This window comes from Erithacus rubecula, assembly GCF_903797595.1.
Source record: "Erithacus rubecula genome assembly, chromosome: 2".
NCBI lineage: Eukaryota > Metazoa > Chordata > Aves > Passeriformes > Muscicapidae > Erithacus > Erithacus rubecula.
Genome location: NC_136685.1, coordinates 27657236 through 27682235, shown reverse-complemented (window position 1 = coordinate 27682235; position 25000 = coordinate 27657236). Strand labels below are relative to the sequence as shown.

The following is a 25000-nucleotide window of genomic DNA, read 5'->3' as shown; positions in this document are numbered from 1 at the left end:
TAATTTTATTTAGTCTCAAAACTTAGACTGTCTAATTAATGTCCAGTGACAAAAAAACAAAACAAAAACCACAAGTGTATGTACAGCTTAGCCTGCAACTCTCACAATTTCTCTAATAATGAGATTTTTTTTAAGTTACAGATTAAATGGGGTTAAAAATAAATGCAGTTTAAAAATACCCACATTGCTATCTGCTGAGTCATAACTATATTTAACAGGATGGACCAAAGACCTGTGACTTGCTAACCCTGTTACTATCAGATCCAGCTGGGGAGTGTCCAGGTATTCCCTTTATAGTGCTAGGAGAGAAACAAAAACCAAAGGTTATAAAAAGAGATGGGGTCTTGCATCTGGCTCAAGACAGAGGTGTTGAGAGGATACCTCAAGCAGTGACATAATCCAATAAGTCAAGAAACATTTCATTTAGGTGAATTCTAAGCTTCATGTCAAAAGAACACACCAAACTCAACTTGAAAGAACTCTGAATATGACTGGGAGCCCTTCTTGGACTGAAGAATCAGGCTAGATGTCTTATATCCAAGAAAGGAAGCTTGATATGGTAGGCATTCACAGACTTTCCTCAAAACAGTGAAGGCTCCACAGCAGAAAAGCATTGCATTAAACTAATGCATCACCTATAACAACTTGAGGTTAAATCATCCGTGTAATTTTCATGCAAAATAATAGAAAGGGAATGAACAATGATCTCTTTTACAACAGTAAGACTGAGATTAGAATCTGCACTGCTGATGAAAATTCTAAGAACATTATATGACCCAGGGTATATATCAGACTAGTAGACAAAAAGTAGAAAAGTTACAACAGTAAAGAAAATATCACTATTATCACCCTTATTTTGCATTAAATAAAATTGTAACATTTAAGCTGCAATGCGATGAAAAAAATATTTTGGAAGTTTTAAAAGGGAAGTACTTAGTTCCCTCATTACCCCATTACAAAGTCTGCATTTTGATGAATTCAGTCTTACCCTAGAATGGTTTGTATGGTTTACAATGGAATTACATACCCAATATTATGGGAAACTATACACTTAAGGAAGAGAAAATATTAATAAAATAATTGATAATGCAATCATAGAACCCCAGAATGGCTAAGGTTGAAAGGAACCTCTTGAGGTCATCTGTTCCAAGGCCCCTGCTCACACAGGATCAGCTAGAGCCAGTTGGGGAGGAATACACATTTACTTGTGTGTTAGAACTAAACCAGCAAAAGCTTTTTAAAGAGATGACACTTAAACCTAGTCGTGATTAAAAAAGTTAGGATGCTGTAAGAAATGTACTCTTAGGCACAACATGAACTCATATGAGTATTTCTAACTTATTTTTAAGGAGAAAAAAAAAAAAATCAAGGCTATGTTATAACTCTTTGATCTTTCAAGAACTCTAATTGGTTAATGAGTCATGACTTTCCTTTCCATGAAATCATATCAGCTATCTTGAATCACGAAGTGTTTTTTTAGTGCTCCTAACACTTTCACAACAAATCAATCTTAAGCTTATGTAATTTCTTGGTAGCGTAGCGTATCTGTCTCCACATACTAACAGTAATGCAATTATTTATCGCTTTCTAAATTTAAAAAAGTTCTGTGGAAAAAAAAATAGCCTATTAAAAAAAGAAATAATTTCAAAGTCCATGCTCCTTTTTGACTTAGATATTTGATGGCATTTCCTTTTTAGACATTCAAGTCATCGTATTCAGCCCCATTACTCAAGTACTGCTAGAAATTACATTTTATATTTAGTCCTTTTCTAATAGATGTTCTGCCAGTGCTTTTTTCCATATGATTATTCTTAGTAGTTACTGTTCTTATCATATGTTGTCCACAGTTCATATTAGAATACAATGTCATTTACTAAACATTCTAATTCTCAGCAACTCACAGGAGATATTAAAAAAAGTCAAAGAAACTACTGCAATAGAAAATTCAAATCCCAAAACTCCCTGTTTCTGAATGCCACTTTTACCTCTGAGTGAGCATTATCTACTAATTCTGTACAAGTCACTGCTAGATGTCAAATTTGAGCAAGAGCAATAATTTAATGCTGCAATTGCACATGCCATACTTCAAAGTAAGTGCATCCACCATGGAGGGTCCTCAGTGCAAGAATTGGACTGAAATGGCACTTCTTCCCTGAAAGTCAATCAGTTCCTGTTATTGTATGCACTCCTGGTGAATACTGTTACACTTTTTGTTTAGTTCCATAGATGAATTTGAAGTGGCAGCCATCTAGCATTCTGAACTACTCATGTAAGAGAGAGAGATACAGCAACACAAAAAAAAGGTGTGTGCAGTCACGGCACTTAGATGTTATTTGTGTTGTCACTTCTCAGTCCAAAGCAAATGCCATGTGCCTTAACCAATGGATATTTTTGGGATATGCATTCAAAAGTATTTGAGTAAATCAAGACTCTGCACCACAGATGATGAGCATACACATTTCTTACCAAACTCTTGCAGAATTATAGACTCATAGAATTGTTGAGGATGGAAAAGACCTTCAAGATCATCAAGCCCAACCTAGCACCACCACTGTGTCCACAATAAACTGTGTTCTCAATATATATTGATAAATGTATATCAATAATTAGTAGTCTAATCCTAAAATAAAAATACATAAATTTTCCTGTGAAAACTAGAAGCACATATTAGGAACTATCAATAATTTATTCAAAGCCTAAATTTTCATGCTGAATCCCAGAGTACTTTTAGGATTTATTTTTTTTTTTTTACTAGAATTTTGAGATACTGCAGCTATTCACACTGACTAAATCCAAAAATAACATGATCTCTTGCATGTGGTTCTGTTAATATACCAATGTATGTACATCTTGTTTCTATAGATCACTGATCGTTTTTCAAGTTGAAGTTTATTAAATCATTCCAAGTTTTGAAATGAGTTTTTGGCATGACAAATATTCATTTGAGACAGTCAGGACTGCAATCAGCAAACTCTGTATTCTTAGGACTGAACTCAAATTGATACCCAGACCTCTAAGTGAAAAATCCAGAGCATGGACTATACTGTCCTCTCAAAATCAAAGAATTATTTTTAAAATTTTGTCAGCTTATCTCCATAAACAAAAAAAGCACTTCATAGCATGATCAAAACTGCAAAAATCTAACCACATAGAAATGCTAGAGGCCAAAAATCTTTCAGAACCAAATGAAAATAAATTAAAATCAGAATAATGAAAAAAACACCAGGCAGTTTCACTGTGAGACAGACCATGAACTATTTTTAGATATAAAACCTAAAAACTCAGACGCAAGGTGGGGGAAGGGTATGATATCTCTACAATATGTTTAAACAAAAAGCCCCAGTATAAATTCAGATATATCAGCACAAACATCTTTTTGTAGATGCAACTTTGGGTAAAAGAAGGAACTCCTCACAGCATAGCTAAAGCAAACTAGATTACACAGTGTTAAATCACAAAAGCCAGAAAAAGAAAGATCTGATTTATTACAGGGTTGTTTGTTGTTTTGTTATGTTTTTTCCCAGCCTGCTGATAAATTATTTTTGAAGCATGTGGCACCATTGCTTCAGCTAGAAAAATTATATGCATTTTATAAAGACACTTGAATCCTCTCAGCTCAATCAGCAAAACTGATAAATGATCTTTCAGTCTCTATATACAACATAATGGGGCTACAGTCTATCCTCAGCTGTGTGCATTATGCCCAGTACATATCATTGAATTCTGCATGGTTGCACATAGCATGGCTGTAGATACCCACAGATATTCTGGTTTTCCAAAAAAATTAATCTGTACTGATTTTGCAACTGCACTTTTGTTCTAAGACTATCAAGATGCAGTCTTGTTAAAGACTTGGATCTGCATCCTCCTTGTACTAATTTTTGACAGATTTTGCTTCAAAAAAGGTGGCCAAGAAAAATCAAGAAAACACTGCAAAGATTTTAAAAAACAGCATGTTTGGCAGAGAGTAAGAGGAATATAAACTTTTCTGAAAGTTCCCCACACTCTGGCATCACTTAAGGCTCCTTCAGTTAACACACTGGTAAATTGAACAACCTTCTTCAGAATTCGTGTCCAAGTTTTTAGACAAGGTTCATTGAGAAGCATCTAGGTAAATTTATCCTGCTGAATCTAGAAATCTAATAAGACATAACTTTGTCTTGCAATTGCAGTATCTATGGAAATCTATGTTTTAGATTTTGCTATCTTAAACAAGAAAATTGAAAAATAGTTTTGGCATCTGTATCAGATGAAAATAGAAAGGAATTCCCTACAGGAATATACAGCAAAAGCGAAATTGCAGATGCCGTTGTTTTAATGGGAACCCTGGGATTGTCCAGCACAGGGCAGGTTAAACCATCCCAAACTGAAGGTACAATTTCAGGGCTTGTTTTAGCTAAAGGCAGTGCTGCCAGGGTTGGGGGCAGCCTATCTTGCTGCTGAGAGGACACAGCCACAGGGATTAGCTGCCAGCCCCACTGAACAGAGAGGCTGATGCTGATGTGGAGGAAGTGAGATGAGGCTGAGAGATGGAGATGGGTGCTGTGAAAGCAGGCTCCTAATTTTATTTTCTTCCAAATATTAATTTTGGCTTTGTTTATTTGGATTTGTTTATTGCCTGCCATGAGGCACATGGGATTCCACATGAACACAGCTGGTCTCTTGCACACTCTCGTTGTGGAGCAGTGCCCTTAAAGTACACACCTCACAAAAACCTCCCTTTATTTGTGAGTGCTTTACAGCAGGAACATCATCACTGGGAAAAAAAAAAAAAAAAAAGGAAAAGATAGAGTCTGCTTCATCTAGCAGTGTTTTACCAATTCAGCTGGAGTGCTCCACTGTCAGGGGAACACACCACAGATCAAAGAATTCTAATTTGTTACAGTCAGTAGCTTAATTTAAAAATATTTTCTAACTCTCTGTTCCCTCACAGTGTGTTCTTAATGTAAGTGCTGTACATTTAAAAATGTACTCTTCCCCCTGTCACCTCTGTCTTTACCTTTGCTTCCCCAATTTTTTCTGCATAATAAATTATGTGTGAAATAGTAGGATGATTCAACCTCAATATGGATATCTAAACCCACTAACATCTGAATTTTGAATTATATAAAAATCACCAGATTTCTTGTAAATTTTAAGGTAGAAACAAGCCCAAAAATGCAGAAAGATTATCCTTTAAAAGAAGCATTGGTCTGTCATTGTACATGGTGAGAAGCCCCATTTTTCTCCTCAGTTATGAAATTAAATAATTGGTATTTACAAGGTGGGCACAACACCAATTTGTTCTTCCAACAGTGATCATTGTGTTTTCCATCTTTTGATAAAAGAAAGATAGAATCACTGCAGCTTCTGATCCACTACTTTAGAAGACCTGAAGAAAAATCAGAATTTGTGCTACATTCAGGCTCCCACACTCAGGAAGCAAATTCCAAAGGCAAGGCCTTTTTCTTGAAAATACCCTGCAACCAAAATACCAGACATTTCAGTCTTAGCATTGTTGGCTCCAACTGCACAAATGATCTCAAATAAATAAGTGATGTAGTAAAGGAGAGGTGTTTTCTTGCATAACCATCTAATATTTTAACAGAGCACACTAGCAGGACTTCGTATGATCACAGAGAAAAGTTGGTTTGAATAACTGTAACTGCTGCCTCAAAATTGGGGTAATACCTCATTGCCATTTTCAGTCACACTTTAAAAGTCTTCAATAATTTTTTTGGAAACCAGTGATTATTACATCTATGTATTCTAAACCGTTTTTAAGAAACAGGTATAAAACTTGCTAAAATATGCCTTAATATATTTTTAAGGAAGGCTGTTAAAACAAATACTGCTGCTCAAAACAAATACTAAGTAAAAAACTAATAAAAAATCATGCCCATGAGGACCTTGGTGGAGAGCTGAAGTTTATAGGAACTCAGAATTCTTCAGTTTGGTGAAGAGAGTGGTCTCAGCAGACACAGCCAGAGAACAGACAGCAAAGTAAATGGTTGCAAAATCATGTAGAGATAGATGGCTTTGGGAAAGTACATTTCTGGCTGTGAAAAGGCTTCTACCAGTGAGCACAGAAACATTCTCACTTGATGCCAGCTGTGCTCTAGGAAAATGGAATTCCCTCCACATTTTTTTGTGATTAAAAAGGTTACCACTAAAATCAAACAGAAACCCCCATATAAAGATTATTCATCACGAACTTCTGTTCTTAGCAGACAGAATCCTCCTGCCTGGAATTTAGTGAGGCAAGTGGGAGTGGTATTTCTTGCTCCAGTAACTAGACATCCCAAGGAGGTGAAACACTTTCTCTGAAATATGGCCCAAGCCACAGCTCTCCTGGCAGCAGTGAGTAACAACTTTGCTGGTGCAGCTCATATTCCAAATACAGTCAAAATCCAAGCTCTTTTGTAGTATCTTACAATGAAAGGGGAGGAATTCCTAAAAGAGTCGTGAGAGTAATCCCAACTGCTGTAACTCAGATCACTTAACAGCCAGCTATGATAATCTCCTCAGTAAATTAATATGGTTTGTCAAGCCAAACAAACTACAAAATAAGAAAGCTGTGACTGTGCCATGAAGATTTGCTAATCATGAACATCCATTTCAAGAACATTCTGAAACTCAGCCGAAACCAGCTTATTATCTCCTTTATTGGTGCTTTCAGAAGAGGAAAAAAATGGTCCACCAGCAACTCAGAAAAGTGAGAAAGAGGAACAACTGATGTCTGACGCATCTTTAGAGAAAGAGAGTGAAATTAATTCATCATAGAGCTATTTACTCTAAGGCAACTGAAGAACAAAGATTAGCCTAAAAAGCTTCATGTCCAGAAATACTGGATACTGCTGGCAGGTCTAAAGGAATGCTACCAGCACAAAGCCCTGTTCTCCTTTGTCAGCAGACTCTGTGCCACACTGGAATACACAGCATGGGCAGAGCATGTTAGTGTCTGGAGAAGAAATATGAATCTGTAGGTATTTGTTGAGATAAAACTAAACCATTCTACAGTCACTATTATTTTGTGTTTCTGTGGTGTGATTATGACTGGATAATTACACTGTCTGCCTAACAGTACTTTACTACTTTCTAGCTTCTTTATGACTCAAAAGCTCAGTTGCACTACTTTCCTCAGGAATAATTTTTGTTAAAGTCCATGAAGAGCAGGAAAGTATTACTGGCATTGCATTAATATTTTACAATCATTTACATAAAGCATAAGAAAAGCTATCCATCTGCAATCAGAAGACAAAATATATACAGAACTGCATCACAGAAAAAGACCTACAGCTGAAGTCCAACATAAATAAACGTAATCAATTTCCCAAGCTGACAGTGCATTGTAAATTATTTACAACATATAAATAGGTGAAACACTACTCCAGGTCCATTGAAAAAAAACCAAAATGGCATCACAGAAGAAAAATGGCACAGCATAGCTTTCTATTACCCACACTACAACTGAATGAATGAAATGCAAGAGGAGATGTGCCAAGTTACTTGATACTTGCTAGTCAGCTTAATCAGATACTCTCAATTTCCTGCAGGATGGATAACAAACACTGTTCTGCTGCTTACTGCACACCACGTCTACTAAAATATTTTCTGAGGTAGAATGATCCCTAAAGCCATCTAATAACACAAGGGGTCTGGAACCACACAACCTGACATAATGTAAGAGAAGTAGGTCTAAATAAAAATAATTAATTAAAAGATATGTTCAAGGCATCACATGGGTAACTGAGACAGTAAATTATAAGGTTATGATGACAGATACCCAAGTTTCTGACTATCCTTCAGTGTAACCCTACCATGCAAAAACCCAAAACTTGACTTTGTGCTCCTGAATGCCACCTGCCCTTATTAAAAAAAAAAAAAAAAATCCTAAAACTTCAGAGGAGTTAGAAAAGTGACACACTTTAAACAAATTTTCTAAAAACTATTTTTCTCAAGTGTTACTTCAATATCAGAAAGCCATTTTATTTTCAACAGACTGAAATAATTAAGAATAGAATTCATCCTTTAATGACATGCATTTCTGTGAAGAAAGGTTAATAAAGGATGAGCAAGATTATTGCCATGAAGAACAAGGATTTAACAGAATTTCTGCAATGATTGAATGCTATTGAAAATACTATTAACCCTTTTATTGTTCAGGAAGATATATGTATGAGGTACTACTTACTTGCACTTATTATCATCAGTAACATGATATTAATTTTCTGCCTAACTATATTCATTTTTCTGCCTATCTTTATTCATATATTAGCACTGATATGCATTTTATTAATCATCATCCAGCTGATTCATCCAGCTAAATTTTTCATCCATTAGAGATGCATATATTTAGGGGAAACTAGAAAGATTTTCTCTTTAGTTTTTTCTTTAATGAGGATACACAGAAGAAAATAACAGGGATAACAGGCGAGGAATGTGAGAACCAAGAGACCATGAAAGCCAAGCCACCTCCTTTCCAAATTTACCCCAACCGAAATTCTTTAGCCCCTGCCCAAGTTACACTAACAGTGAAGAAAAACTAGCCATTTTTCTCTCCCTTCAAAAAGCTGATGGGATAAAATATAAGAAAAAAAAAAATATAGCACAAAACAAAAGCATCAAACAACACAACCATTGTGACTTTCCTTGCAATAGTTAATATTTAGGACTTTGTTAGGTCACAGCTATCAGCCATTTGTGAATTCCCCATTTTCACTGCATTCACTAAACTTCTCAAAAGAAGAAAAAACAGACATTGGTGTTCAGGCCTACTAAATAAAGTCAAGAAAAAACCTTAATTTTTTTAACTTCAACATGACCTCTCAGACCACTTCTTAAACTACTCAGAAATTGTTAGAAATCAATACTTTGAATCAAGAATTTTACCTCAAAGTAATATGAATTTTAAATAATTAACCTTTTCACAATTTCCAGCTCCTCTCTGCTCCATTTTTTGGCACTGATTTCCTTAGCTTTTCAAAATAAAGCCAGCACACAAGATCCATTTCTTAGCACTACTTAGTTTTTTATTCCTAAATGAAAATTGCTCCACATTTTTTGTTATTGCCTTGATTTTCTACCTTTCTATATTCTCATGTTTTCCCTCAAATTCCCATAAATTTGAGTAAAAACTTACAAGAAAAAGAAAAAAGAAAAATTAAAAAAAAATTTAAGAAAAGTTTTCATACTAAAAATCCCTCAAAATATTTTTAGTAAAGACATTTATGGGTGGTACCTACTATCTCCTGTTCGTCTTCTAAAGACAATCTGGATAATATTGGGAAGGTCCCAATAAAAGAAGAGCACTCTTTGTATCAAGTAATTTTGTCTAGTCAATTCTCCTTCAACAGCTGGCTTCCGATGTATTTAAAAAATTTATACTCATTAGTTTTACTTACAGAATTACACAAGCATAAAAATTTTCACTTACAGTATCTAATATACCAGGAAAACCTAGAGAAACTAAATATTCTAAATTGCTAGATACATTCTTCCCATAGTCATCCTTCTCTCACAAAGACCACTTTGTTTTGTGTTTGGGTGCTTCCAACCCCTCATTTCTTCCTTCCCCCTGGCCCCATGCTACTCAGTCCCTCTGTGCTATGCCCAGGATCCAAGCAAAGGGGAAGTCCAAGGACCAGGTGTGTTTTTTTACTAGGCAAGCTGGAGCCAGACTCTTGCAATAATAGAAAATACCCAACCTGGAGACATGGGAATAGAGTTGCTTCCCTCGTCACCACAGGAACATGCTGTACAGAAACCCCAGTCCCATGACTCAGAGCACATCTCAACCAACAAGCTCTGAGATGATCCTCTCTCTCTCCACTGAGCACAGGGAACTTGAAACTACATTCCTAACTGCTTCTTGACATTTCCTTCTCCCTATGCAAGCTTAAGTCCAATCCAATTGTGCCTTACTCTCTTTCACTGTCCTTTTGATTTTTCATGCAGTCTCTGCTTTTCATCTTACCCTGTACCAGAACAGAATTTTGCCTACTTTCTCCTCTACACTAAGTGCCCACTATTCTGTTGCTGCTCAAAGGCAAAATGTAAATACCAGGAAAATAAAAAATAGTATTCAAGTATTCCCTCTCTTTTTAATCTTGCCAGCAATAGTGAGAGAGAGGACAGACAACTTCACTGATGAGAGATTAGTATAATATTTCCTGTCATACCATGAAAGTTATTTTTTCCTTTGTTTTATAAATATTAATGTATTAGCACAAGAATTTTCAGTATTAGAATCATGGTTTGAGAAAGTGCTTTTCACAATTAAGTTACAACCTACATACTCCCAGATTCTAGAAGGAAAGCACATCAAAATCAAAATACTTCCCACAGAAGAAAACTGAAAAAACAGTCACACTGCTTTCTGCAGCATTATTTAGATACATTTTCAGTGATTCAGTTAATTAGTAGCATTGAGTCTGAGCTCTAATTTTTAAAAGCTAAGCCTGAAAGTAGTATCTTACCTTGTATCCCTAATGAGAGGTGCACTTCCCAATTTAAAACAGATCTTTTCCCCACTACAAGATGTTTGCCTTAAAGAAAAACTTTCTGCCAGATCAAACCCTGTAAATAGAACACAATGTACAATTTAATGAAATTTAAAAACCATAAGTAAATAATCATTTTTAGCGTACTTGAATACAAACATATTAGCATTGCTAGAATAGAGACTGACAAGCTATTTTGAAAAGTAGAACTTGAAGTCAGAGAAATTTTCAATATTCCTTTTATTAAAACTATTAATGTAAAATTCACTTGGTAGATGTCTTTAAAACCTGAAAAATGAATTTGCTAATTCCTTTTATTGTCTGAATTGATAAGAACGCAGGATGATTGAGAAAAAAACATGGAAATTAGTGCAACTGCTGAACTTGAACCAACACTTTCAAGGATAAACGTTCTGATTTTAATGTTACCTTCCTGAGAGCAGCAGTAGCTTTTGGTGCTGAGGGTGGCATTCTGTCCTAACCTTTCAATTTTAAAGCCAGTCAGACTATGATTACATCCAGTAATCATTACCAGCTAATTAATATAGATATCCATATTAGCTTGGTCATTTACCTGATACACCACGACCGTCTCTGTGGATTTGTTTGAGATGACGGGCAGCTGTTTTCATTAAAGGACACACAGCACCTTTAAGAGAACAGAGTTTAGTATCTATCATAAAATGTTATCAAACTAACAGGAATTGAACAAACTATCATGGCAATTATGGCAATATTGACAGCAATGGGGCTTTTTTTCTTTCTTTAGGATATTAAAAGCAGGAATAAATCAAGTTACAAAATCTAAACAAGAGCAGATTTTATACTACACTTCCAATAATATAACCAGATAGAATTTGTATCACATTTTAATTCAGCTGCCTGTGGTTAAAGTTCATATAAACAATACAGCCAGAAGAAAACCATTAAATTTTTACCATGTTGTTTCCATTTACAACACTCTACAAAGCAGCAACGTCTGTTCCAAGTTCTTTTTGTATTTCTTACTGTATCACCAGAAAATAATTTCCCCCATTCATGAATATGAAACAATATTACATTTTCGTGAGAAAAGCCTCAAAATTAAGTAGGGGAATAAGTCTGAACCAAAGTATTTTGGTAAGCAAACAGAACGTTCTAAAATTTGGGACATGGTAAACTGAGGTTAAATCTCACTGAACCCCTAGATAAGACACTGTATTATTAACGTGCAGTATTAGTTATTATTACTTTTTATTTGCCATAAGTCCTTTATGCTCCTTTTTTAATAGATATATAGGAACGTCCACTTTTAGGAAGGAAATACAGAAAAATGTCACTTTTGTGCAGGGGTCAGAAATAAGGTTTGCTATTTTATAGATTTTGCAAATAGCCCTTCTAAATCCTAAAAAACTAGCAAATCAAAGATTACACAAGTTATGATATTTCTCCTGTCAACTTATCAAGCACAGAGCCTTGTGAGCTGATACAATTTAGAAGATGCCCAAGGTGTATCTGAAGCTGTTGAACAGTGAAGGTCAAGGTGCTTTCTGAAGCATTAGTTCAATTAAAAAAGTAAGGAGTGTCCTACCATTAACATGGAAATCTATATTTAAGTGTTTCATAAGAGCATCCAGACCAAACACTGGTATGAAAAATAGCTATATTTTTAATCTTAAAGCATGTGAAATTTATCATTCATTCTAGTTGTTATGTAGAAAGCATATTATCCTTCAAAACTCTTAAATGCTATTAAATATATTTCAGTATTTGATCTGGATTAAGAATGGCTAATTTGAAATAACTAGTAAAAGTGAAACTATAAAATACAATACAAACATAAAGACACCTCTGGATAATATGGTAAATGAAAGCTATGTCAACTCTTTAAAGAATACACTGGGTAAAAAACTTGGGTTTGGGTGGTTTTTTTGTAAGATTCATTAAGTTCCATGTGCCTCACATGTAAAATTACAGTTACAACTAACAACTGACTACTACAGATACATCACAGATAAATTGATTTAACTACTACAGATACATCATAGATAAATTAATTTACTTCTACAGCCCTAAGGGAGTAAATGTTTTCTTTTCCTCATATAGGTCCATAAATACGAGGATATGCATGTTTTTCACTGTACAGATAGAGTTTCATGATAAATGAGATGAAACATATATATGAAAAACTCTTTAAATTCCCTTTTCCCCAGAAAAGACACTGAACTGTAAAGAATATTCATGTTGAAAACTCTGAAGTGAAATCTTTCACCATTCTTGTTTAGGAGAAAGTTTTATACAGTGAGAAGCATTTGCTGGAATTACACAGCAACACAGCAATTTCAATACACCAGTTAATATATACACACAGAGCACAGGACACAAACAGGTTCACCTTAGGTACCCTGCAGTTTACAAACCTCAGCCTTCAATCCAATACAGATTATTGAGTTATAGAATTCTATATACAGCCACTCTAAAACAATGAATGCTGTTAGGGTACATTTACATAACTATAGCTCTAACAAATAACCTGGTACAAAGAAAGCCATTTTTGGCTGAAGTCACAAAATAATGTCAGACATACATGGACAGAAGATTTCTCAAACATATGTGTTTCCTAAAGACTTGTTTCAAAAATATTCAGTAAATTTCAGCTCAGATTTTCTTTTTTGTTACGGACTTGACAGTACTTATAAGTGCAGACAGAGTGCACTTATTGTTGATTTTACCCTAAACTCATGCATGAGCATTGAGCAGTGAAAAACTAGAAAGTTCGAGCCTATTCCCCACAGCCACTTTCTTCCCAGTCCAAATAAAGACTCAAGCCTTAATTTTTGTGTTATCCAGATGATAGCAATGATTCCTCACATGCCACAGACTGGACCATGGACCTATTTTTATCAGTGGCATAACAGTCACAGCACAGACAGGCCATTTAAGTGTTAGTTACTTGTTTGTATTCCACATCCCCTCTTGAAGAGCTGAAAGAGTTACAGTGAATCTTCTTCACACTGCTGATACCCTCCTTTAGTTCAGTGCTATTCCCTCTACCAGAGAGCTGAGGGAAAACTCTCAAATAACAAGACCAAACCCTCTCCATACCAAGACTGACAACTTTCATTACTATAGAGTGATGAAAATTCTTTCTGCAGTTACAGCTTGTATAGTTAACCTCTTCCACGATTTCTAGTACTGCTAGCAGTTCCTTAAATTTTATTTACTCTGAGACAAAACAGGCAATTTGCCCATTCAATATGTGGGCAGCTGAATGACAAGGTCTACACTAAGATATTCAGGAAGGAAAAAGAGCAAGATAAACCCTTACTGCTAATACAGGGGGAAACCATGAACCTACCTGGCCTGTTAAAATACATTACTATAAAATTCACTAAATAGTAAGAACAAGCTTACATTTATACACTAGATTGCTCTGCACATGATAAAACTTCATTTATGTAGACTGAATTTAAAAATTCATATTTAACCAGTGATATCAAAGGTCAAGTTAACTTACCTTTAAGTTAATGAGTTTACCTACCCATACAAAAAAACTTGTCCTGGATCTTTATAAATCAAGGAGTCCTAGTTATGAGCTAATTAATATAAATTCAATCAAATAATCTTGAAAATATTAATTTATGTAGACTAAATAGGTACATCACAAATCATTGTCTTCTCACTTATCACTAAGCTCAGTAAGAATTTTTTTTATTTTTAAAAAAATGTATTAAAAAGGTTTTCTAATATCATTATGAAAAAAAAGAGGCATTGCATCTAGACATATCTGTTACAACATGCAATGGCACATTCCAAATTCCTGGAATGATCAGGACACCTGTTGAAGCACACTGCAACTTCTATCTAGGCACCATGCTCAGCTTTCCATTCCATGTGAACGAGGACAGAGGAGACTGTGGTGTGTGCTTGAGTCTCCCTCTTACAGATATCTCCTGTGTGCACTTCCTGAGTGGGACCTGTAACTTCCAATGGGCAGTCTTGGCTTGTCCAGATTAGTGTAACCTGTAATGGCTAGATTCACTTCAAAACTACCCATGTGCTTTATAGTTAAACTTCATATTCAGGTGAAGCTTTTAGCTGCCATCTACCACCACTGACATGCACATTGCAAAGGCACTGAAACTTTCATCAGTAACCACAGCCAGCCCAATGAATGCAGCCAAACAACAAAGCCCAACATAATGTACCCCACATCCTGAGTCAACTCAAGCTTCAGGCAGAAACCCATATTACCCAAGCTTATTCTCATACTTTTACTAGATCAGGCTTCATAAACACACAGACATAGGCAACCTCTTCAGAGCTAGCCACACACTTGCAAATATCAGCATTGATATCCAGTGTATTCATACTGAAAATAAGCAGATCCAGCAGGCTTGCTTTCAAATAAGGTCAAGAATTCAGATTTCCTACATATCTGTAGCCTCAAGTGTAGCCTCAGGCACCAGAAAATAAGATTTTTTGTTTTGTATTCTGTTATTTTACTTGGTAAAGAAGATTATACTGCATTACTATGTACATGTTAATTAAGACAAGGGTGGGAAGAATGAAGGGAACATGATACAGTTAAAGAAGTCAGCTTCGAGTCTGGTGACTATTTAGATGGTTATGAAGTAACGTAACAGCATTGGCAGGCAGAAGTAAGAAATCCAAGCAATGGAGTTCAAGGATTAGGATACTCATGCTAGACCCATGAAGAACTGTATTCTCCCATGAACAAGAGTGAGTAGTAAAGGCAGGACTTCATATTATTTGAGGCAACTATTCACCACTCCACCAAGGCAAGTGCTTCATGACTAACTCTGTGGCCTTGTACAACTGAGTGACTACATCAGTGGACAAGGGAAGAAATATAGATGTCATCTGGATTTCTGCAATATAGTCCCCACAATACCTCAACTGTAGAGGTTGGGGTTTGATGTGTGGACTGCTTGGAGGATGAAGAATTGGTTGGACAGTCAAATCCAGAGGGGAGTGGTCAACTCCTCAACATCCAAATGGAAATCAGTGACAAGTGGTGTCCTGTTTGGGACTAATGTTATTTAATTAATTAATGACATAGACAAAGGGATTGAGTTCACCCTCAGCACTTTTGCAGATGACACCAAGCTGAGTGTCAGTTGACACACCTGAAGGACAGGATGGCATCCAGAGGGACCTAGACAAGCTCAAGAACTGGGCTCATGGGAATCTTGTGAGGTTCAACAACCTCATGAGGTGCTGCACCTGGGTGAGAGCAACGCTCAGTATCAAAACAGGCTGGGGCTTGAAGGATTTGAGAGCAGCCCTGATGAGAAGGCTTTGAGAATACTGATAGATGAAAAGCTAGAGATCAGTTGACAATGTGTGCTCACAGCCCAGAAAACCAGTCATATCCTGGGCTACATCTAAAGAAGTATGGCCAGCAGATCAAGAGCTGTGATTCTGCACATCAGTTCTCATGAGAACCCCCCAGCTCCAGGACCCCAACACAAGAAAGACATGGACCTGATGGAACAGGTGCAAAGGAAAGCCACAAAAACTATCAGAGAGCTGGGGCATCTCTCCTGAGAGTTAGGATTTTCAGCCTGGAGAAGAGAAGGCTCCAGGGAGACCTGACTCCAGCCTTCCAGCCAGTGGGCCTGTAAGAAAGATGGGTACAGACTTTTTATCAGGACCTGTTGTGACAGAACAAGGGGTATTGGTTTTAAATAAAAGCAGTTAGATTTAGACTCGACTTAGTGGTGAAACATGGGAACAGGTTGCCCAGAGAGGTTGTAGATGCCCTGTCCCTGGAAACATTCAAGGCCAGGTTGGACTGGAATATCAGGAATATGAATACATTGTATATGAGAGTTACTGTAGAGTCATATTGATTTTGACAAGTATCTAGCTGTACTAAAACATTAAAACCAAAAAGCTGAACTGATTTACATACTTGAAATCACTTACTGTATTTGGGTTAAAGTGCCTATCTAAAATCATGACCCATAGCCAATACTTTTCACAACACATTCCATGTCAAAAGGCAAGGAAAATTCACCATGCCTGACAGTCCCAGAACTTTGTTTATACTACATTTTTCATGGATTATCAAGTAACTTTAAAAAACAGTAATTGTAAAAGAAAGTTGAAAATGAAGCAATGATCTGCGAATGAGACAGAATACTAATATTCTTAATATGAAGCATTCAAATTAGAACTTCATGTGCCACTATAGAAAGATATTCCAATATTAAAAAGATATTAGATATAAGATATTCCAATAAAAATAAGCTGACAACATGAAGAAATATTCTTGCAGTCAAATCAAAAACATGCCTATGGAAAACTCCTGAACTCCCTCTCTCAGATTTGCTATACTCCATCATGAGAAGCGAGTGCTTCCTTCTAATGAACACTAAGCATATCAAAACATGAGAACTAAAAGAAATCCTCTATGTGAATCTAATGCTTACTGGCATTCTCAGAGCCTAAGGAGGACTGCTCCAAGAAGATCCAGCATGCTCTCTCAGCCTCTGACTCGTTTTTCAATACTGGTGTTTAATTTATTATAATATTGTCTCGATTAATATGTCACAAAGTATATTCAGTGTGCCTGCTCAAAACGCTCTCCCTTGCATATGCACACAAGTCAATCCTTCCCTTAACACACTTCTTTCTCTCATCACCCTCAAATTAACACTGGTCTACCTTTCTCCTGTGTATTTGAAGCCATTCCTTTAGATTCAAGTAGATCAGGTGAGAAATACCAAGATGTAAATCTAATTATCTCGGATCCTACCTAAATGTGCTTTTCTGGAAAAGCTTCCATATTAGCTCAGAGAAATAAATGCTATGCTGTGTTGTTGAAGGAAGAAAACCAAAAATATTGTCTAGGCAGATATTGAAGGACATACGCTGATTTAAAAAGAACTTTTATATGGGAGGGAACAAAGGCCCAAGAAAGAGCGACTGAATGGAAGATAGGAAAAACAAACAACAAAACCATCCTTTATATATTACTCTTTTCATGAAGAAAGCACATTTCAAATTTATAACAGATTCATCTGCATACAAATAATCAAACTGGAGCAAGAGGACTCTGCTCAGCTGAACAGAGCAGATTAATAAAAGGTTGGCAGAAAGATTTGTACCACTTTTACTGCTGCTCCGCTACTGGGTCGATTCTTTCCCAACTCCTGCTTTCTAGTCTATAACTTGCATTTCTTTTTTGGACGGTAACCATCCCTGAAAACTCTACTAGAGTCTGTTTCCTGTTATCTACTGGAGTTTAACTCTGGGCTTTACTTACATACCTGCTGTTGGCAGAGCTGCTCAAGCTGCCAGCCATCAGCTTGTTATTCCTCACCATCTGCCTGTACCACCACAAACTGAGAAAGCCTCTTTCAAATCCACATCCTCAGTTATTCACAGGAGAGGTTCAATCTCTCCTTTTCTTCCTAGTGGTTCAGTTGGACCTATATTTGATCCATTTGTGGCAATCAAGCTAAGGGAAACTACAACTTCACCACTGGCTGCTTAACTCCAAGCTTCTAACAGAATGTAACACACAGTTCAGACACCCTGTTTATTCACAGTGCACTGTACCTGCCACATCTTCTGTGGCTGGCCCAACTTTTGCTAATGCATCATTTCATTAGGAAAAATAAAATACAAAAAGAGAGACCATGCTTCCTGGAATTTTGTTTTAACATTTTTCAATCTATATTGCTAGGGTAATTTCTGTACCATTTTAGCACTTTAAAAAACTTCCCTTCTGCAACCCACCACCTAGCAATGACAGAATGAACCCTGTTTTTCTTTCAGACAGAATGATTTCACAGCTATGATGCAGGCTTGCTCTCTCAGAGGGGTTAAGAATAATTCATCAGCCGAGCACTTAGCCTCACTGCCCTAAAAATATAGAAAGAAAAAAAAGACTTTGACTTAAATTCTGGCTCTGCACAATGCATTATTATACCTCAGAGTCCACACATTACACTGATTATTTATTCATTATTACTACTTATAGTTTGCAGAGGTAGTTAAAAGGATTCTTTTCCTAGCCCTGGACTTTTAAATTTCTTGGGCCTGAGTTACAAATGAGTTATTGAGACCCAAAGTTGTGTGTGTGTAGTTTCTATTATCTTTCATAAGATTTCTGGAAAGGAACAGCATTACTAAGAGTTAATTTAATTTTTGAGAAAAAAACCTAACTCAATTTCAATAGCAATAAATATGTTCTCCTTGCTAATAATTGCAGGAAAATTATAGTAAGTTGAAGTACATCCTGAGGCTGAGTAATTCTAGAAACTTTATGTTCCATATTTGACAAGCACATATGATGTGTCTTTAAGACACAATTTACCACATTCTGGAGAGTTAATATAGAGTTTAAGTGAGAACACTAGATAACACATGGAAAGTAAGAGAAAGAAAAAAAACAGAGCAATATCAGAAAAACTGCAGAAGACAGGTAACAGCTTTTAAGTTAAACAATAGCTTTCTCTTCCTCTCCCCCATCTTCTTAGGAAAAAAGGGGGTTTTTTCACTCTGTGTTAAACATATGACCCAGTCTAGGCATTAAGTATAGGTGTGGTTAACATGAACATTAGATTGATTAGCTCAATGTGATAACTGGTCTGTTGTAATAAAGCCACATGATTTTGTTCACAAAAGTTTTGAAAATTCTGATTATAATCTTGTTTTGTATGGTAAGAAAAGAAAACCATTAAAAAAAGGCACAAAACAAAACTCCTAGGAACTACAATTACCTCCAAACACAAATCCTGCAAGCACAGGAAGCAGAAAGGCTGCTTTGGAACTGCTTCAAACTTAGTTTGTTTCAGAAAATAGATTTAAAAGAACCTTGTACAATTTTATCTGTTCATATTGTATATTTTCTATGTGGTCATGTTATTTGCTATAATTTTTTTCAGTACTGAGATTTACGCCTTTGGTCTGTGATGGGCAAGAAAAGTGGAAGTACCTGTGTGGTCACTGACAGCCACAGAAGTAGAACCAGGAAGGAGGAAGACTGCCATGCAAAGCCAAACTATGCAGGATCCAGTGTACTTCATCTCCCCCTGGACACATGTGAACAAACAGCTACAAATCTGAAACAAGAAAAAAACCTTATTCAGAACAATCTCATCTTATTCTCACCTCACCTTGTCAGAAAACTATAAACAAGGACTTCTCAACTGTGAAGAGGAAGTTGCCAGTCACATACAAGTGTATCATTTATCTCTTTAAGGAGCTACAAAAAAGACTTATGCCAGCTTGGAAAGAAATGATTAATTATATACTTCTTTTTATTTCTTTATTAATAAACTCAGAAGTAGCACCTTAGAAATACTAACTCAGACATATTAATTGTAAAGGTACTGAATCTTCATTTCATTAGTAATTATTAATTTTCTTTTGTATTTCTCCCAAAATTATTTATCAGTTTCCAATATATTAGTTAAACTGTTTGGTATCACAACACTTAGATTGACAGCTGAAGCAGTCCGCAAATGGAACAAAGACAACATGCAATTATTTGAGTTTAACCACAAAAGAAGCCACAATGTGGTATTTCTCCACCTTGCAAAGTGCCTAGAGCATTCAGTATTGAATTTCTAGTTTAAATCTCACAAAAGTACAGGCTTCAACAGCACAAACTGGTAGTGTCATTGGAGGACAAAAGCTTCCTTCTAAGCCAATTGTGACATGTAAAAATACACGTGAATTTGATGAAACACAGAAAATGTCTAATATTTTTCTAATCACATTTTCTGTAAGAAAAGCAAATGACATACTAAGATGCATTTTTTTATAATTATTTTCGCAAGGCACCTTATTCATCATCAAAGCTATTCTGCCAGGCACTGACAGCGACTACATCATGATTAACTTTTCTAGCCTTCCCACCAGCAGCAAAGCGAATTCACGTTCAAATAAATTATCATTTAATTTCCTGCACCTGCTTTACAAGCAGGCATCGGGAATTGAGGAGAGCTGCCGCTCCGGAGGTCTGGTTCTCTGCAGGGCTCTGATCACCAGCACCGCCACCCCCGGCCATGGGTCCCCTCCCGCCGGCCGCTCCGGGCGGCTCCGCGGACTCCAACCGGGCAGCGCCGGCAGCCCGGCTCCGCTGGGACCGAGCCGCCTTTGCCGGAGGGAGGCAGGGAGGGCTGGCTCCGCGGGAAGGCAGCGGGAAGGCAGCGGGCAGCTCCGCCGGGCAGCGCCCCCGCCCCGCTGCCGGAGCCTCTCTTCAGCTCCGGCTCCGCGCCCCCGGCCCCCGCCCGGGCTCCCTCCGCCGCGCCCGCCCCGAGCCCCGGCCCCTGCCCCTGCCTGCGGCGAGGGCAGCCCGGGGAGCCGGCGAGGGCAGCCCGGCGCCGCTTCCCCCGCAGCCCCGGGGCGGAGCGGGGCCCGGAGCCCGCCCGGGCCGGGGCGCTGCGAGCGGGGCAGCTCCGGGCCGGGGGTGCGGCGGCACCTGCGCCGGTCCCGCAGGTGAGGGCGAGCGGCCCCATCGCTCGGCCGCGGCATCCCCGGAGCCGCGGTGCCCCCTCCCCGCGGGCAGTGCCCGCCCGAGCCGCGCTCACTCACCAGCGCGCTCCCACCAACTGCGCGCAGCCCGCCCGCCACGCGTGCTAATTGCAAGGTAGGATTTTAAATGTAAATATATGCACAATCAGCATTGTGGCAACTCGCAACAGTTTAATCAGTTTTGTGAATTGCTGCTCATTTAGCTGGGCTGGTTTTTTATTTGCATATCTTAGCATATACCTATAGTCGCCCACTAGCTTATACAATGTATTTACACAATCATGAGAAGAGTACGATAGCACAGGCTGATTGCTTACGTTAAAAACTTACGGTATACATCGTATTTATATAAGATATAGTTAATATTAGCAATGATAAACTTAAATGACAGTTTTGGAAATCAAAACCCAAAGCCCCTGAACAAAAACAAAACAAGCCAGGAATAGTGTAGTGTGTGCACATGTAAGATGTTTAGATAACTGACTACAAATAACGAGTGGCTTACCTTTAATTTTTTTATTGGTGTGTCCCCCAGAAGCACTGAAAATGCCTGTACAGAGCTGCTGTAGTGCAGAGGAGTTGCTGGAGTGAGTCTCCAAAGAGTGTAGAGGGGGATGCAGCTCTGTCCTTATTAGTCTCACAGTGTGACCCTCCCACTCAGCGAGCACAGAATACTCTGCAAGAAAGAACAAACAGCCGCCCAGACGCAGATTTTACATAATCATATGTGTACACCCCAAGTCAGGTAACAATGTAAGAATTGTTTGGGTTATTCTCTCCTTCCCCCTACCTCTCTAAAAGGCACCCTCTGAACACTTCCATAAATTAGACAGCCGTGGTATGAATGCATGAATGAAAGAGTATCTGGTTTCTAGCTGTGAAGAACCAATTATATACATTATTACACTGGCAGAAAGTAGCTTTTATCTTTTAAGTGCAATTGTACTTTAATTTTATATACTTTTATATACTTTATCACAAATTTGAAAATCAGCTGTGCAAGATATCAAGACAGTACACCTGTTTATGACACTAATGCTGTAGTGCACAGTGAATTACAGAAATTTGTTTTGTCTTTTAAAATCCATCATTCACAAACCTGAATGTTCTTGCACTTGTAATATCATCTGTCTGTGATGAAACGGTGAGACTGAGCACTGCCACTGGCTCTTGTCAGAATGTGTCAAACTGCACTTTTGGCAGGTTCTCCAAGTGTGCTTGTGGCAGTTTTCTGTATTGCACTTTTAAGTTGTGGACCAGATAGAAGGACAGAGAGAAGTAAAACAGCCAGAAACAGATGCACAGAAGACAGAGAGTAGGGCTTACATATATAATTTATATATTCATTTATTTATCTGAGACATATTTTACCTTTTCCTAATTGAATCATTCTGATAGGAGAAAAAGAAAAAAAAAAAGGTGATTGTATCAAAATGCATTACCTTAACAACAATTTAGCCAATTTTCTTCAGATCAGAAAACATATAGGGCAAACTTACTTTACCCTCAGCCCCCATACCCCAAATCCTCCCACCCACTCAACAAATTTTGGAATGTGTTTCCTCATTTCAATCAAGATAACTAGCCAGGATAGCCAACAAATCGCATGGAAAGACATGATTATCTTCCTGGTTTGAATTTCAAAACAGTTGTTGTTCTTCCCAACTTAGAATCATGAGAGAAAGATGAAATTGCAGCTTATGTACACATCTGCTGGGGTGTTTTATTCCACAGCTTTGCCACAGACTTGTGGTGTAACTTTAGGCAAGTCACACTTCTTGCTAGCTCATTCTGTAAATTATAGAAAGTAAAGCTGTCTTACCTCTCAGGGTGAGTTGCAAGAGCCGAATCCCACAGCTCATTGGAGCACTCTTCTTCTCCTTCAGACTGTTTATTTGATAAAGGCTTCAATGTTGAGCCCTAATTCTGTGTTTCAGAGTTGTGTTCCTCAGTTGAGAGACTCTTTGTAAAAGCTCTGCCTGTAGTAAAAAGCATCATATTTCTTTTTTATTTGAGAATAGCAGCATTTCTTATTGCTCTTTCAAGCTACAAAATTCTAAATTTTTTTACTGCATTTTATGTGTCCTAAATACCTGGATTTATCTACCTTGCATGAATATAAACAGTCTCATTAATTTCCATCAAATATAAGCTCTGAAGTAGCTGAGCATTTTAATTGCATAAGAGTTTGCACATACAATCAGTTTACCCTTTAAATAAATATTTCTGCCTCTTAAAATTTCAGTAATGCTTCAAGGTTCAAACCCAAATACGGTCTTCATTACCTGTGAAGCAATAACAAACAATTCCTAAACCAAGGATGTTGCTTCTCTTGGAAAATACTGACTCTACAAATAGAAAATTACATATTTATTTTGACCATGTCAACTCTAAAATACACATCTGCATGAAAGTAGTAAGGAGAAGAATTAGAAACTGCTACAACCTTTCCTGACTAACACATACACTTCCTGTGCTCTGGGCCAGATCTTCAGCTAAACAGGATTATTCCAGCTCTCATAAACCAAAGGAATCACAGTGATTTATAGTAGAAGAGCACCACCTTAGAGACTGCCATCATATGTACTTATGGACAATGCTGTTCATATTATTAAAAACACTTCAAATGACTAGTGGTATTAAAATTGGGAACAAGAAAAACCTTACTGTTTTAAAACCTCTGTCATGACCTCCAAAAAATGGCTTCTCTCTGCCTCCCATAGTATAACAAGCAAAGCCACAACTGGTGACACATCTGTTGTTGCCAGTGACAGCTTAGAAATCCCAAACACTTCCTCACCTGTAGTTACTGATTCACTCCAGAGAAAATGTCTATAGATTGTCTTATCTGCTTTGAATCTGGGAAGTACTGGAAATACTGATAATCTAAGCTGATGCAGCAGCAGCAAATAGATGATATCCTATCTTGTCTTTGCAGCAACACATTTTTCCAGCTATCTCAGAGTTTAGCTAAAGCACACAGAAGACAGAATTAGACCAAGATCCTGGAAAGAGTCAAGGCAAATACATCAAGAAACAGAAAGTAGAGAAATTTAGGTTTGGAGCCATACTTAGCACAGACATGCAGAGAACGTTCCATGTCCTGTGCCAAGGCAAAACTGCTCTACTGAACAGCTTTTACAACAACTGCAGTTGCAGGCAAGATGTAGGGGGAAAAGCTGAGAGAATTGGGGAGCTAAAGCACTGACTTATTTTTGTAGAAAACTTTTCTTTATTGCTAACACTCACTTTCACCCTTTGTTTCTTTTTTTGCCACGATTAGATATCCAAACCAGCCAAGTTGCATAATTCACTCTGTCTGTGCAGTGTTAACAGATTTGTCTCCATCTCGTTAGACCCACATTTTAAACTGTGGCTTACAACAACACATATGCAGGAATGAAGCTGTAAACTTGAACAAAACTCTTTAAAAGCAGCAGTATCCTACTTGAAAAAAATGTTGCAAAAGGAGATTAATTTGAAACGCCCCTTACCACGCAATTTCCCACTGAATGTAGTGCTCAGTGTATTTCTGTTCTGTTGTGTAAGCCCTTATGTGGCATTGTTCCTTGCCAGATGATCCTTTCTGCCCTCTGTAAGATTTGCCGGTCACGACAACTGCATTCCACTGAAGCAATTAAAATATAAATGCTTTTAAATACATGAGGCTGAACTATGGTGAACTTAGACAAAACAGGTGGAATCCCAGCCCTGGGGAAGTTAATGGAAATTTTAACATTGATGTAAATGGACCAAAAATGTCACTCAAATGAGGGCACTTTGGCAAAAACTACATAAAAAGGGAATTATTTATATGCATGTGCACACACACTAAACACTCCTAAGCAACAAAGCCAACAGAAAAGCTGGATGTCACTTTTTTTTCTGCTATAGGAGACAAAAACTGCTACTTCTTCTACTGCATACTGAAACAGCACTCAGATTTTCAGTAGAGGGGCCAAAATAACAAAATATGCAGACAGGATACTTATCATTATAGTTTTGTGGCATTTGTTGTCTTAACT

At 37.4% G+C, this 25000-nt stretch overlaps 1 protein-coding gene across 1 annotated transcript in view; it reads right to left on the bottom strand.

Moving 5' to 3' along the window:
* Positions 1 to 21599, bottom strand: part of COL19A1 (collagen type XIX alpha 1 chain) — a 170923-nt gene extending 149324 nt beyond the window's left edge. The window contains exons 1-4 of the mRNA XM_079332225.1: positions 21481 to 21599; positions 19432 to 19558; positions 11056 to 11130; positions 10458 to 10557 (exon numbers count right to left, since the gene is read on the bottom strand). Coding sequence (XP_079188351.1) covers positions 10458 to 10557; positions 11056 to 11130; positions 19432 to 19522 — 266 coding nt within the window. The 5' untranslated portion in view covers positions 19523 to 19558; positions 21481 to 21599. The remainder of the gene's footprint in view (positions 1 to 10457; positions 10558 to 11055; positions 11131 to 19431; positions 19559 to 21480) is intronic.
* Positions 21600 to 25000: the final 3401 nt, after the last annotated feature.